Source organism: Dermacentor variabilis, chromosome 1, assembly GCF_050947875.1.
Source record: "Dermacentor variabilis isolate Ectoservices chromosome 1, ASM5094787v1, whole genome shotgun sequence".
Lineage (NCBI taxonomy): Eukaryota > Metazoa > Arthropoda > Arachnida > Ixodida > Ixodidae > Dermacentor > Dermacentor variabilis.
In genome coordinates this window covers 209579420-209596010 of record NC_134568.1, presented here as the reverse complement: position 1 = coordinate 209596010, position 16591 = coordinate 209579420, and the positions used below count along the sequence as shown (strand labels likewise).

Genomic DNA, 16591 nt, shown 5'->3' with positions numbered 1-16591 from the left:
TGCTTCCTTCCGGACTTGCATATGACATTGAAATCATATGCTTGTAATCGGAGTATCCAGCGGCCAAGGCATCCAGACAAGTTTTTGATCGTCGACAACCAACATAGGGCATGGTGGTCGGTCACAACCGTGAAATGTCGACCGTGGAGATATGGACAAAATTTCTGAATGGACCAGATAACAGCCAAACACTCTTTTTTGGTTATCGAGTACTTCTTTTCCGCGGAAGTGAGAACGCGGCTTGCATATTCAACAACATTTTTCGCAAAATGCGTTGTCGCGCTGCGGCAGTACGGCACCAATTCCTTGACCGCTAGCGTCAGTATGCAGTAATGTGGGCTTCTTGTCATCAAAATGACAAAGAACGGGGGGTGATGTTAGTGCGTGCTTGAGTTCTTGGAACGCGGCTTCACACTCATCGTTCCAATCGAAGGAACTAGAACTGGCAAGGAGCTTGTGGAGGGGCGAGGCAATGCTGGCGAAGTTCCGGATAAAACGTCGAAAGTATGAGGCGAGTCCAATAAAGCTGCGCAGCTCTTTAGCACGAAGTGGGCGTGGAAAGTTGAGCACTGCGGAAATTTTGTCCGGATCGGGCTGGATGCCGTCTTTGCTAACGAGAGGACCCAGAACTTTAATCGTTGTGCTAGCGAAACGGAACTTCCTCGTGTTTAGTTGAAGTCCGGCATTAGAAAGGCATGTCAGCACTTCATCTAAGCGTTGCAGATGGTAAGTGAAAGTCGAGGAAAACACGACGATGTCGTCGAGGTAACATAGACAAGTTTTCCACTTGAAGCCGCGAAGAACAGTGTCGATCATTCTTTCAAATGTGGCGAGAGCATTGCATAGACCGAAAGGCATTACATTAAACTCGTAAAGACCATCCGGAGTAGAAAAGGCGGTCTTTTGTTTATCCGCTTCGTGCATTGGAATTTGCCAATATCCGGAGCGAAGATCAAGGCTAGAAAAGTATTGCGGGCCTTGCAAAGAATCAAGGGCGTTATCGATACGGAGCATCGGATATACATCCTTACAGGTGATCTTGTTTAGCGCGTGGTAGTCAACACAAAATCGTACCGATCCATCCTTCTTCTGCACTAAAACGACGGGTGATGACCAAGAACTGGTGGAAGGACATATGGTGTTTCTTTTCAGCATATCGGCGACGTTCTCCTCGATGATTTTGCGTTCGGCCAAAGAGACTCGGTAGGGACGACGGGGTGCAATAGTCTGGCCATCGGTGTCGATACGATGGAAGGCACTGGAAGTCTGTCCGAGGGACGAAGTATCCATATCAAAAGAGGTCTGGTGCTTCGTGAGCAATTTTAGCAACGCTTCACTTTGAGCAGCAGTATGGTTAGGACTTATCACGGAAGCAAGGGCAGATAAAGCAGATTTGCCCTGTTGAGGAAGAGCTTGCGAGGCGGCAAGAGGAAGCAGGGAGACTGGTTGGGTATCCACATAACAGGTCACTGGTGAGCCTTGAGGTAGGAGGATTGTCTCAGTGGTCGCGTTTAAAGCGATGATTAATGCAGAGCTTTCTTTGAACCGTACCCGGCAGAAAGCGAAGACAATCCCACAAGCAAGACAGCGGCCGTAAGGAGTGATGAACACGTCGCCATTGGTGATGTCCGTAGAAGAGAGACTTCTGATTTGCTCGTGGCCGGGAGGCAGTACAGAATCGGCAGCAGTGAGAAAACGCAGTCGTGGCTCATCGGCACTCCCGCTGCAATGAACTGTCTCGGTCATATGGACTACACGTTGACCGCAAGAGATTAAACCGGACGCTGGCGAGAGAAAGCCCCAACCTAAAATTAGTTCATGAGCGCACGGGAATAAAATCGCGAACTTAATGTGATGATGGCTACCATCAATGAAGACGCGTGCTGTACATTAGGCTGATGCTCGAATAATTGCTCCATTAGCCCCAATCAGGGATGATCCAATATAAGGCGTCTTCACTTTCCGCAGACCAGAGCACAGGTCCGCACGCATAACAGATATAGTAGCTGCCGTGTCGATCATAGCTAGCAAACGTACACCCTCCACCGACACCAATAACATGTTCGAAGGACGTTCAGGAGGACTTGGAGCACTTCGCGGCGATGCAGTTTTCCCTCCAAAAACTGCACTGGTTAGTTTTCCGGTCGCTGGACATGGAGTTGGGAGACAGGTCGAAGTGGCGAAACAGAACGTCGGAGCGGCGATGGGGAGCGGCGTCTCGAGGCACGTTTGTTGTGTGCGGTGTTGGAGAATCGGCCGAGATGGAGATCGGCGAACGGGAGGAATATCGTCATAAGTGCGGTAGACGCGAGAAGGTGGCTTATTGCGTTCAAAGGCAGCGTGACCACGGCATTCGTCTTGCTGGCGGCGTCGGCAAAACCGGGAGATATGTCCTCGAAAGCCGAAGTAATATCAGATAGGCCTCGACGAACGCCAGGCAGAGTAGTAAGGCGGGTTCGGAGCTCGGGCGACTAAAGGTGCCGGTGATCGTGAACAGGCGCAGGTTGTGTGATTGGAGACGGCGCGGTTGGCATTGCAGCAACCTGGGCGTAAGAAGCCGGCTGTGGGCAAGGAGAAGCGTTGGTATGGTGGGCGTTCTGCAGAGGCCAATTCCTCCTTAATAATGCTGCGCAGTCAGTATAAGAAGGTTGTACGTGGGCGCTGCTGCAAGGGGATGAGCCATGCGCTTGCAATTGCTCACGAATTATGGCTCAATTGATAGACCGGAGCTCAATACCGTTTGCCATGGTGTTGTCAGAAAAGTCCGGTTGCAAGCGTATTGATTGCAGGGCGTCGAGGCGCTGACAGACGGAGACGACGACACCGTCGAAGGGTGTTGAGCGGCGAGTGCGTTGAAGGCAGTAGATCATATACCCTTAAGGTGGTGTCGCACACGGTCAGTTTCCGGCATGGCACTGTTGAAACGGCGGCAAAGCGCGAGAATGTCCTCAATGTACTAGGTATACGACTCGCCAGAATGCTGGACGCGCTCAGACAGCCTCTTTTTCGCAACTTCCGAACGAACTGTAGGTGTGCGAAAAATCCGCCGTAGTTGGTCCCTGAAAAATCACGGAGGAATCACGGAGGTCTCTCTCGTGATTCAGGAACCATGTCTTGGCTACTTGAGAGACAAAATTGTGCGTTGTTTAACCTCGATGTCTCGTTTCAGTTGTTGTATTCGCTGACACGATTGTAGTTGTCAAGTAGGTCTTCAACGTCCTCACCAGGCAAGCCAGAGAAGATTTCAGGATCGCGATACCGGTTGTTGGCAGGGGTGGGAGTGGGGGTGGCTGGCACTTGATCCGAGATGGTGGACGCTGCGGTCTGGTCTTGCGACATGGTGGCCTCTTGGCGTAAGCGGCGTCCCGACCGTAGCTCCAGCTGAGATCTTGAAGAGGATTGAGGTCGAAGGGATCTTAAAGCGCCTCCACCATTTGAAATACCACGGTCGAGACAACGCTTTATTCCAAGAAGGAAAAATGGCGCCTATGCTAAAACGAACACGAGCCGATGTTTGATGATGACCTTGTACAGATGAAGATGAAGTCCGCATAAATGCTTACAATATCATTAATTTCATTGTAACAATAAGTGCAGTCCAAATCCACATCGTAGTGGCAGCTCTCACTAGAATTCTTTACATAGATCTTGAGGCCAGTGTTGTGCTAGCTGCATGCGGCGGAAGAAATTTTAGAGTAGGAAAAATAGGCGGTGAGATTTGGACACCATATACACCATCTATAAGACACCTGCAGGACATTATCAAACGTTTTTGGTATATTTTGCGCTACCTTTCACTCACAAAAAAAAAAATTGGGCCTGGCTATTTTTGGGTTACATTTTGTGATCATTTGGCTATTTTTTCTTGGGACCATCTGGCAACACTCCTCCTAGCCCTCCGCCTCTTTTCCCCGGTCTCTGTGCATGAGCACGTGTGATTGTCGTCTTCTCGGTTCCACGTTGCGCGCATGTGATTTTCGAGGTGTTTTCTCTGTGGTGAAAGATTGCTCGTTAGCATGTAGACGAGTTCTGTGCCCTGTTCCAGCCAAATGGATCCTCGCGTAAAGAAAGCGAAGCAAATGTACTGCTTTGCACCTCACTGCGCACCCGGTTGTGTATCGTCAAGGAAGACGGGAAGCATGTCACTTTGTTTTCTGTGCCTAAGCACCCCGAACGTTTTAAAACGTGGCGGCGGGCTGTCCCCTGGGCTGACAAATTTCTCGACGAGAAATCAGCCCTCCGTGAGCTTCACTTTCACGAACAATACATTGTGCGGCACTTCACGCACGTGGTCAACGGCGAAACAGTCACGATTCCCCGTCATCAACCCGTGCTTACAAGCGACGCAGTGCCAACAATTTACTCAAATGCTCCATGGCACCTCTCCATAAAAGCAGCCCTCAGCACTGCTATTGACAGGGGAGGACTTTTATATCCGTCAGATCAGCTGAATACACTGGTGACATCACTGGAAAACACTTTCACCCACTGCTTCAGTGTGAAGCAAGTAAGAAGCGACAGCTTTATGGATCTGGTATTGTTTCTCCAGCTTACCAAGTTGAACCTCGTTGGCTGCCCTGAACACAAAACAGCACTTACGAATAGAATCATAAAGTTCTATGTGCTCACAAGGCTCAATTTCTGCGTCAAGTCTCAGAACGCGAAACGGGACGAAACGCGGGAGCGAATGAATATGCTAAAACTGCGTCGAATGCTCTGAATTGTGCCTTGAGAACCTTGCTACAAACCCTTTTTATCAGTGACTTTTAGTTTCATTTATGTGCAATTGCTCTGTGATTTGTGTTGAGAAGAAGTCCTATTTCCTGAATACAATGTGCAATAAATGTTGTTTTGGTTCGTGACTGTTTCTGCTGTGCTCCTTCATTAGTTGGAGCTGGCCGTCCGGAGCTCGGGCATCGTATTAGAATCACGAGTTTCCTCCCTATCGAGTGCGATGCGATAATCAATCGCTCTCAAAAGCTGAAACGGCATGTAGAACTTTATTCACTATAGGCCTTTAAGTCCTTACTAGCTCTTTTAACATATCGGCGCAGAAATACGCGCCGATTAAAGATGTTGCATTATTCATCTTAGTTATTCAACTAATTAAGTCGAATATAAAAAAAATGCTCTAAGAAGCGCCATATGATGGCAAATAATATGCCGTTGGTTTCATTCAGCTGCGGCTAACCAATTTTTTTAATCCTTCGTTCAAGTTACGTGAAACGCCCATGTATACGGACTCTACAATGAATAAATCGCCAAGGTAACTTTGTTTCGATATGTCTCTGACAATCGCGTTTTTGCAGCGAAGATGTTAAGGGTTAATTCCCCCAGGGATTGTGTCCGTGTGTAGACACAAAATCCCGAAGATAGTGGATAGTGCAATGCCGGGCCGACCCGCGCACCGTAGGTGAAGCAGGCGTTGCACTCGCCATACGTGCGCCGGTCCCGAAAATAGTGCAATACCGGGCCGACCCGCCGCGTAGGTGAAGCAGGCGTTAAGCGCTCCTCATAGGTGCGCCGGTCCCGAAAATATTGCAATGCCGGGCCGACCCGCGGCGGAGGTATATTACACCGCCTCGCTGGTCACCCTTCTTCACACCGCGGAAGGGCACTGAGTTTTTTTTTTTTCTTTTTTTGACCGCAGCTTATACAAATCACATTAAGCATGTACTAAAACATGCTGCCGTAGTAGCGAACATACCCCCCCCCCCTTTCTTTTTTTACAGGTCAGTGAAAAGAAAGCCAGACAGGAGCACTGCAGATTCACGCATTGCTTTATTGGCCTCTCTTCAAACTCCAGACACAGACAACCATTACAATTCTACAGTGGGACTAAGTCGCGAGGCAGTTTCGCATTTTATCATCTTGCCGCAGTATCACATTTCTTTTTTACTCCCGCCAATGCTACCCACGTGATACTGTACAGAACCTCTGTTTAGATGATTCGGACTTCTGCCGGCAGTACTTTTTCAAGTGCGTTCATGCAATGTACCGCGCAACACTGCGCACGGTAGTGCGAAAGAAATATAAAGAGCGTTTTACGCGTCAGCGACATTTACCCCATCAGGCTAAAATACAGAAGTGCAAAAAATATGACAGGAACGAAAATAAGCAAGTAGACTAGTTGCAATACTATATCAATCTTTGTGGGAATAGGAAGTGAATAAAAGGGAGGAAAGGAAACGCTGTAAATGTGCTTTTCTTTTTTTTTTCTTTGTCTCTCCCACTTTTAGAACTCGGCCACTGACGATGCCCCCCTGCATGAACGGGCGCACACGCACCATATACCGCTGTCGCCAGTTAGAGTTGCGAAGCCGAGCATCGGAATCTGGCAGGCTTGAAAACCACTCGGCACGGAGCGAACATCGATCGTCTACTCGACGGTGTTCGACAGTGGCGCATCGCCGGGTTCTTCGCCCTGGACGTTGACCTCCAAGAAGCCCTCCACGTCGTTCAGCTGTTGCGATATGAACTTGGCCGCGATGGATCTCGGTCCCATCGTGGCTGGAGTCAACGCAAACTCCACCCAGGCTTCGCTCCTCGGCTGCACTCCTCTGGAAAACACAGGCAGCGTGGGCCATCATCAATGCAGTGATCTCGGGCACACTGAGAACGCACAACGTCGGCGCCGCAAGTTGCGCCTGAAGGACTGAAACGCTCGTATGGCCTGCTTCCCGCATGGAAGGTAGGAGGACGTGTATAACATGCTAAGTTCGTTGATAATTAAAAGAGAGAGAGCGAGATTAGTAATCGAGGCGTTGTCAGTGGACTGTGCGTAACCATACGACAACATGAAAATTTGCAAACTGAATACATTCTAGGGGCGTATCATGAATTAAGCGTTGGCTCAGTGGTAATGACGTCACGCTGGTGATCACAATATTGCGGGTTCGATACCCGGCCGCGGCAACCGTATTTTAATGGAAACCGACTGAAAAGAACAACACTAGGGCGTCGTGCTTTGGGTGTACGTTCAAGACGCCAAGGTGGTCATTAATTAACCAGGATCCCTCCCCAACGGCGTCTCTCATAACCCACTGCGTACAGGTGCATAGCCAGGATTTTTTTCCGATGGGGGGAGGGGATGAGGTTGCATTTCGGGGGCTAAGGTTCCATCATTTCCTATTTCCCATGCTTGGTGCATAATAATACAACTAATACCCTGAGTAAGCTGTTGGTCTGCCTGAAGGCGTGTACCATCATCTACTTGCCTGCGGCGGGCGTTCGAAGGATATGCGCCCTTGATCATAGGCCACGTGCCAGGCATAAAAGGGAGCAGGGCGCCGGCCAGAAGAAGCTGGGGGAGGGGAACTTAAGCTGAAGCCCAGTAGCCCCCCCCCCCCGGATACGCCACGGACTGCGCAGTTTCGTGACGTTAAACTCCGTAATTTAAATAGGCTTGTATAAAGGCATACTCGTTCTTAAAAGACCCTGGCCCTTCAGTTGAGTTGTCGTTAGTGAGACTTTTAACACAGCAGGAGCAGCTACATTTCCTCCGCACTGTTCGATATCATTATCTGTATTCCGCCTAGACATTTATAGGTTTCACTATTACGTAGTTCACGTCATTTACTGTGCCCAGCAGAATATACTTGCGGCTCCCCTTGGGTGTGCTGAAGTGGCAAACATATGATAGCCACGTGGTCGGGGGAGGGGGGGGAGGTCTAGCGTGATTTCGGCTATTTTTATAGATATATCCTTTCTAACCTGCGTCTGTCTAAAATATCGCTAAAGGTGACACAGTGACACTAATATTTCGGTACAAGTGGACTTTCGTAAAACCTTCTTTGCATGAAGTTCTTCATGCAACGGAACTCTGTGGTGAATTCTGTGCTTTGTGGTATGTTGAACTCTGTGGTAAATTTTTGAATAAGGAGGGTAAGAGCGATATTTAACAAGAGCTAATTGAGTGCTTACTAATTTTAAAGGCGCGAAAGCTAAACCTAGACTGTGAGGGATGCCTCATAGAGCATCGAGCGCAATACTTTGCGCCGAGGCAGTGTAGTACTCAATGAAGTGTAAACTGAGGGGCCGCTATTGCTCTCTCCCACTTTGAACCTTAGCTCAGGTCCTTAACTGAGCGCTGCAATCCGAACACATGATTGTTTCTGCGCAGTAAGGAACAGCAACGCGAGCTGACATGGATACAAATTAGGAAATGAGCAAACAGAGGGCCTGGGGCATTGTCCATTTCCTTATTTCTCCAGGCGTGTCCGCGTCCATCTTGCTGAACCTTACGATATTGCATTGTGCCCGCAATATGGAAGCTGCAGTCTGGATTTGAACTTGGGTTCCCGTGCTCAGCAGCAGAGCGGCATAGCCACTAAGCCCTCTCAAGGCAAGTGTGAAACAACTCACTCTCGCAGTGCGAGGTAGTATGGTCGGCTCAGACCCGGTCCTTCGATGGCGAAGAAGCACCTGGTAAGCTTGTCCGGCAGAGGGTTCTGGAAGCTTGCCGTAAACTTTTGCCGCTGTCCGACGGTGACGGGACCATATGCCTGCAATAATGGACGCAGATTAAAAGCGGTGCTGCCGATAACTGCAAGTAACGAAAGCATCGCTGCTAGTTGAGTCTCGTGGCACAAGTCTATGTTACTACGTGGCAGGGCATAAAACGAGACACCGCAGATTATCATGTCCTGTCTTTATTTTTTGTTTTTTTTGTGCCTAAGCTCTTATCTTGTGCGCTGCCACGTATTCAATGTTTGAAATCGGTACCAACTAGTCGGACAATCACCAGGTTACGGCCGCTTACTTCAGTGCACCAAGCAGTAAAGGCTTCGCTTAGCCAAGCCGCATGTTACTTGAGCGGCTGCTTCAGTCGTGTGTACCTTGATCTCGATTTCCGGCATGGTGAGCATGAAGTCCTCTTGAGCAATGTAGTCGTATTTGACTTCCGGAATAGTCGCCATCATGGTAACCTTAAAGGTGGCTTGGTCGCTGATGTCTCTTTCGTAGTCTTTGTAGTGAACCGTCAAGGAAAGCATCTCCTCTGTATACATAAAAAATAACAAGAGAAAATCACGCTGCGTTTTGCCTTGCTTTTCCACTGGCTACTGCTATAAATGAGCGGTATGTTGTGAGAAGACAGGTGGCCAATTGTCAAAGTTATGTAGAAAAAGTCGCAGTTTCGCTCAAAAAGTGAAGCATCGATTGCGATAGCAAATTATTAGACAGCTCTATGAAGTTAGCATGGTAGTTTTATCGGTCGTATAAACGTGTAAACATTCGCCAATAACTAAATCAACAAGTATGGTGTCACACGTGCATAAGAAAACATGAACTCATCTCACTCGATGGCCGCGGACATTCGATGTCAAAATGCTGGCGTGAAGAAGCGCAGCAGCAGCAGCAGCAAGCCAATCGATCGTCGCGCTGCCTCTGGCACGAACTAAGCGGCGAGGACACAACGCACACGAAGGTATCAGCGCTCGGCGCAGCCTGTCCCCACTGCAGATCGCTTTCAAGATCAGGGGAAAGTAGTGGCATCACGTTTTTCACTGTGCGAGGCAGCAATGTTTTTGTTAAAATACATTGCTCTATTGCCAGTCAGCGATCTCTCTGTTCGTCTTCTTACATCTCGCATTTTTTGCTTTCGTTAGGCAAAACAAATGTCAAATTATTTTCTCAAATAAACAATATCGTTACTTGACAGCAATCATGACGACATGCAATAGGAGTGCGCGAGATTACAACGACGGGCGGTGATTTTATCAACTGCAGTGGTCATATGCGATACCGTATACACTCGCGTAAGGGTCAAAAAATGTTTTGGAAATTTTGACTTACACGAGGGCGGTCTATTTCGGTCCATGCAACCGACTGTGCGTGATCCATGTGATCTCTGTGCCAAAAGAGCGAACGTTATTGTTTTCGTAATAACTTTATTTGGTCCTATGTGTTCCTCTTCCTGTGTGGACCACCGAAGTACGCAGTTTGTGTCCTGCTGAACGCTCACCGTGTTGCTCGGCGCATATCATACCTTTAGCTGGAATGCATCGCCGCACTCTGTCAGCCGTTTTCTTCAAGCAGCTTCGCGTGAACATACGGCTGGCCGAACTAGTTCCTCTCGTGGGGCGCGTTTCTCTTCTTCATTTTTCTTTCAATTTGATTTCCGATTTTGGGGCTGAAAAGTAGGGGGTGCGGCTCTTGCACGTGTGCGACCCTTACTCGAGCATATACTGTACTTGCTTAGAGAGTCTTAAAGGCCGCGTTCGAAGGTGCGCGTACGCGCTAACTGAGCGTGAGAACGTTGTCGATGCACATGCGTGCGCTAAGATCCCTAAAGTCGCATGCAATATTTTCCTCGTATTTTGCGAGAAAACCATTCGTGTTTTGCTAATATCTGAGTCCGCTACCACAACTCATGGCACTTGTGATTTACGCAGGAACGAAGGCAGTGGAGCGCTTAGGTGGATGAGAAATTTCTCACAAATTGCTAAACGTTTTCCAGCAGCACTCGCACTTCAGGTGCTGGATGTTTTTTTTATGTGTGCCGTTAAGGTTTGAACAACATTTTTTTTTCTTTACTAAGGAATGCTCAGTGGTGAAATCGCGTTAATGCGCATGCCGGAGAACCATGCTAGACAAAAACATGGCAACCCAATGCGTAAGCGGCGCACTCACCGACATCGAGCGAGGATTTTGACGTTCGATTAACTCCGTAATTCAGAAAAATCGGCTTATTCAATTTAAAAGTATATTCTGGCACTTGACATCTGTGAAAATTTGTATTATGGACATCAATAAATTATTCGGATGTCTTCATTCAGGTTTAGTGTTTCCAACGGACACCACTTGCAATGGCACAGTCAGATTCAAGATTCATTTTCGTATGTGGCTTCGCGGACTCGAAGGTACGTGAAATGACGGGATACAGCTGTACTTGAAGTCACTTCAACTCGGAAAATCTTCTATTCACCGGGACTCATGCACTCAGACTCACCTCGGCTCACCCAGCCCCAGGCTCACTCACCCTGAGACTCACTCGGACCGGCCCGGACTCGGTCGTGAGTTGGTTAAGCGATTCAACTCACAAGTTCGCCAGAGTTGTTTGTCACTTTCCCGCCGGTAATTATACCCATGTTTTTTTCTCAACTTATATAAATTCCAAAACATGCGTGTTGCATCTGAGTCTATCATAGTGTGCAAGACTGATACATCGTTATATTTTTATTTCTGTCACCGAATTCTATTATACGCTTCGATTGGCAATCAGTCAGGTACCAGAAACGTGTCGCATTGTTGAATCATCATCTGCCGTAGTTTATCTTGGACTCTACACATGAAATACATGAAGGGGAGGCTGACTGCGACTGCACATATCTTTTATATTTTTTGGCCATAGGCAGTGCATGCGCATCTATGGCAGTCGATGGTACAGCTTTATAATTGGCTCTTTATGGGGTCCTTTAGGCCCAGCTTGTTTATGCTTGGTAAGACTAGAAGGAACATCCACACCCTCCAGTCTGAACAACCCGAAACTATATGGACGTGCCTCAGCCTATATAAGTCTGCATCCACAGTAGCCACTCACCTAAGAGCGCATGACCACCTGATTATTGTTGTAGGTGCTCTGAGGCTTATGTTTGAGGTGTCACTCAACACGACATCTTGCCTGCTTACTAACAGCTAGGCTACGTGTAAGTTCCAGACGTGTCGTTATTTCTCACCGTACTTCGTGGCCATAGAGACACCTACGTGCAGCGCGACCTTGGTCGCCGTTGTGGTGTCTGCATTCTTCTCGAGTGTGCCTGGCCATTCCAGGAACCCAGAAGAAGGTGAAAACATTGTCGGATGCACTTAAAAGCGCAGCATTGTTGCTTCTACGCGGAGTCCATGGTGGCCACCTGGATGTTTGCACCGATGGATTGGAAACCTGATCTAGTTCAGCCGCTGCAGTCATAGTTCAGAATAAATCTATCGAGATTAAATTCAAAACATTGTATTTGACATCAAACACAGTCGCCGAGCTTGCAGGCTGGCGTGCTGCACCTCAAGTGATCAATTGGGAAGTTTCCCATCGATGGCACGTCTTCTACTGCAAGGCTTTAGCCGCTGCGGTGGCTTAGCGTTTATGGTGTTGCGCTGCTAAGCATGAGGTTATTGGATCAAATCCCGGTCACGGCGGCCGCATTTCGATGGGAGCGAAATGCAAAAACACCCGTGTGCCGTGCATTGGGGGCACATTAAAGGACCCCGGGTGGTCAAAATGCATCTGGAGTCTCCAACGTACTGTGACGTGCCTCATAATCAGATCGTGGTTTTGACGCGTGAAACCCCCTATATATATATATATATATATATATATATATATATATATATATATATATATATATATATATATATATATATATATATATATATATGGCTTTCCGTCTCGATTAGGCCTTGATTGGTAGCATAAATATTAGAAATCCACCATCAGGAAGTTGAAAGAGAACATGGCGTCATCTTTCAAAAGCTGCCAAGTAACTGCAGCGTCGTTGGAGATGACAGAGCAAGCAGAGCCACGTGATCTGCCTATGTCAGTGTCAGCTACCTTTCTATCCCCTTCTTTCTTTCTTTTTTTATTATCGGATGCACAGGATAGGTTTCACGCGCTTGCACGTGAGCTTAAATTGGCCCCATGAAATTCGTATGATATTACAAACCACCGTCGTTGTTCCCTACATTTACATGTACAGCTTTGCCATACCCTTGGCACGATTTAACTCTGTTATGTCATCTGTAGTACGAAGTCAAATTCAAGAATGTGCCCTCCTTTCTCATCTGAATGGCTGACAATTCTGAATGTGAAAGTTCATGGGCGCAAATAAACAATTGCTCACGTTCACTGTGAGTGACTTCGATTCAATGCCCTAAGAACAGCGCTTTCCAGCGCGCTTGACACTGTAGGGTTCGGGGGTCGTGGTCTCGGAGCCTGGCGCCAACTGAGGGTCCCTCTCTAGCCTACACCGCCGGTGCGTCTCGTAATGGGCAGCTGGCCTACGCTACGGGGCGTCACACGGAGGCTAAGCTGGCCCACGCCGTCGTCCGAGCCTTTCTTGACGAGGTTTGCTTCTTTCGTGATGAGTACGAGGTCGAGAAGATGGAGAAACAGAACAGAGGGTTTATTTACATAGGAGAGGCAAGCTTATTTACAGTACAAGGGGCACCCGTACTGGCCGGAGCACGGAGCGCAGTACGTCGTTCTCGTTGCCTGAGCTACATGTCAGAGCAGGCTACATCTTTTGGGGAACACACCAGAGGAGACAAAAAAGCCCGCTTAAATCCACCTTATCTCCATAGATCCCAGGGCCAGCGAAACCCGTGGTCACACCATCCTCCGATCGGGAGCGTTCGTAGTCGCCGAAGGCTCCGCCTTGAGGGCGAGGGTGCGCCCACTCACTGCGACACCTTTGCTGACTGGACGCGATGTGAGAAGCGCCCTCAGGCGCACACGGGTCACTGCCCCAGAGAAAGGAGAGGATGCTCATTGACAGAGGCTTCCTGGAATGGCCCAGCAATTAGTTCGTCTGACGGTCGGTATTGGCGGCCAGCAGCGGCCGTAACGAAGCGGCGTAGATCGCCGTTTTCCTGAAGTTTCTTGGTCCCAGCATCGTAGTGGGCGGCCAAGTGGCATCCATCAACTACGTAGTCGTCAAATGTGTCTCGCCTTGGTGTCGCCGCTGGTCTGTCCGATGGGACGTATTGTCAGCTTCACAGAGCTGATTCGTCTCAGGGAAGCAGGGGAGGTTCAAAAGTCGCTGGCCCCGCTGACCGGCCTCAACACACTAGAGTATCGTACCTTCACAAAAACAGAGTTCTTAGACCCTGCTCCCAACCGACGTCGGCCACAGTTGCTTTCAAAGCATGCACTTGTGCGCTCGTTGTGAGCATCGGTACTGCGTGAAGGACTGTAAACATTGTCAGGCGCCTGGTCGCGTGCTACTGTTAAACCTAAAATGTCGCTCGTTGTCACTACGGTGGATTGGAGAAGAGTCGGGTGGTAGAAAAAAAGAGGGATAAAATAATAAAATACAAGAAATAAAAAGATAGAATAGGCAAACTGAACAACAAGTATTGGGTAATTGTGCGCGGACAGTTACTTTTCCCTGCCTTCGTTTCTATTATTTTAATATTTTCTAGCCTTTCCTGTCCCTCACTACCAGGTGGTCAACCGGGCATTTATTCAAGTTAAGTTTTCTGTCTTTCCTCTCATATTTGTTTCGGTCTACGTAGAAAATGGGGTTATACGTGAAGGAATCTGGTAATGATACTCCTAAAGAGAGTATTGCGGCCATTGCTTTTTGTCTGAAGGAATAAGACGTTTAAAGAAGAATCGGGTGTTTGAAAACTCGGTTGATATGCACTCACCGGCATTTGGCCTGAGGGTGACCGGGAAGTTCTGATGCTTGAGCGCTCTCTTGGTCATTCCAGTGTAGTTAACCGTCTCTATGCGGACAGCGATCTTGCATTGGTAAGCCCTAGCTGCGCTTTTGTTGATAGCTTTAGCCCGGACCTGGAACCAGAACACGTAATCAGTCACTGCAGCCATTTTTCCACGTCTGTGTCTACTGTGCACTAATTGACAATAAGTTTCACTTTCGTGTGATGTCAATTTCACTTCTTTCAATTAGTCTTTTATACTGCTTAAGCCGCTAAACCGCATGAGTAGAGTACTACGATTCTGCGCCGCTGTTTAGAGCAAATAAGTCGCCATGCCGCTTTTGCTTGCTTATTGATTGATTCTGTTTTACATAAAACGATGGAAATACTTCATTTTTTTAATAGTGCTATCTTTACAGCTATGTAAATGTGCTTTTATACAAAAGTGCACGAGGCTCACAAGGGAGGTCTCAAATAAAGCCACCTTGTGAGCAAGAATGTTGCAGAAGTGTTGACTACAATTTTACGGTAAACAATAATTCTTTCTATCGAATTAAAAGAAAGACCTCACTAAGTGACCCCTTACGCACTTCTAAAAGCAAGGACGCTGCGTTTACTTAGATGTAGCTAAGTTTGCCATATGTGTTGCTAAGGTGTGTTACCGGTCTGTGCGGTTACCATTCGCGTGTCCTGCTTAAGCTCATATGCGCCTAGCCAAAGTGTCCAAATATACTTGCCTATGCTTATGCGCCGGGAAGCAATACACTCACCCTAGTGCACCCTAGTGCATTCACCCTAGTGCAGGCACTATTTTAGTGATAAGGCGCTTTTTTTTCTCGGTGCAAAGTTCACATCTCACTTGCACCTATCAAAGAATTATGTGAACACGGCCCGCAAGCGCACGATACATGGACCTCTAACGAACGCTAAAGGTGTCCCAAGGGTTAGTTCGTGATCTTAGGACACAAATTTGTGCCCGTAAAGGTATTTCAGAGGTTTTCGGCTTGCTCCTGCTCTCATAAGGGTGTCATTTTTCACGCTATACGTGTACCCAAACACACTTTATTATGAGCTGTCAGCGTTTACTGCAGCAGAAAAACGACGTCGAATGGTGTTCCACTGCTTTGCCATCTGCAACGAAAGTGCCGGAAGTGTCCTTGTAAATATGGTGCCCTTCCTAGTAGTGTAGTCAGATCACGAGGACGTGCCACTTGCTTTGTGCCATCTACGTACTGCTCTTTGCGCAACATCGCCTCACCAAAGCTCATTTCGCACTGTTCACGCGGCGTTGCAGCTTGACGTACCACTATCGAGGATCCTACAAGCACTTCCTTGATGGGGTCGATGACGAATTGCACGTCGTCCATAGAGTCGTTGAGGTAGAACCGAGAGTACGCGTGGTTGTTCTCCCTCAAAGCCTTCAGAACCACGTCCCTTTCTTCTTGGCTACCTGGACAATGAGAAAATGGCAGTATAATGAGTTGCGAGTAAAACGTACTCTCATAAACGTTGATTGTTTCTGCTATGAATGCAAGCGATTGGTCCAAGTGCTTGTTGCAGTTATTGGATCTTCGCAACTAACGACTCATGCCCAAAGACAGAAAGCTGGAGGAAGGTGTGATTTTGTGTAAGCACTGTTCTCGATCCTCAAATATGGCGCGTACCCACTTTGGGGTGCGGCTGATGGGCGGGCGAGAATTGCGTGATGAGAGGGAACCGAAAGCGAGAGAGCGAATAATGAAAGGGCATGTGAATTTTGTTTAAAAATGTGTAATTGAGTGGTCACACATGCCAAACTAAACATAGCCAGTAGTTTAAAATGAAATGTCAGCTGTTTTACCAATGCGAAATGAAGAGCACAATGACGAGAAAATAAAAACAACAGTTAGCTTAATAGCCGTTCTTTATGGCGCGAAATTGTATGTCAAAACAAAAGTCTCTGTTGCTGAGGCCCAATTCTGAGTCCTTAAGGGGCAGCATATCAGAAAGAGTTAAACTTAGTTCAAGAACTGTGGCGCTTGAATTAGACATAAAGCGCCGCTCCCTTGATCGGGAATGTTCACTTTAACGATTTGGTTTGAGCCGGACCAGGCGCAGAATTCACTAAGCTTTTCGTTCGTAAGTGCTTCTTGCCATTGGCTGACCGCTTTCGCTAATGATATGTCCAGAATCAGATCTGCCTGGAAAAGGTTCTTAGAAAGAATTTTAGCATAAG

At 47.8% G+C, this 16591-nt stretch overlaps 1 protein-coding gene across 2 annotated transcripts in view; it reads right to left on the bottom strand.

Annotated features, from left to right (window-relative positions):
- Positions 1–5762: 5762 nt before the first annotated feature.
- Positions 5763–16591, bottom strand: part of Tg (Transglutaminase) — a 46776-nt gene continuing 35947 nt past the window's right edge. The window contains exons 12-16 of one of the 2 annotated variants that reach the window (XM_075703965.1): positions 15681–15822; positions 14365–14509; positions 8838–8998; positions 8365–8504; positions 5763–6560 (exon numbers count right to left, since the gene is read on the bottom strand). In XM_075703965.1, coding sequence (XP_075560080.1) covers positions 6380–6560; positions 8365–8504; positions 8838–8998; positions 14365–14509; positions 15681–15822 — 769 coding nt within the window. In that variant the 3' untranslated portion in view covers positions 5763–6379. Of the gene's footprint in view, positions 6561–8364; positions 8505–8837; positions 8999–14364; positions 14510–15680; positions 15827–16591 lie in introns of both variants that reach the window. The other variant, XM_075703964.1, reaches the window with a different exon arrangement.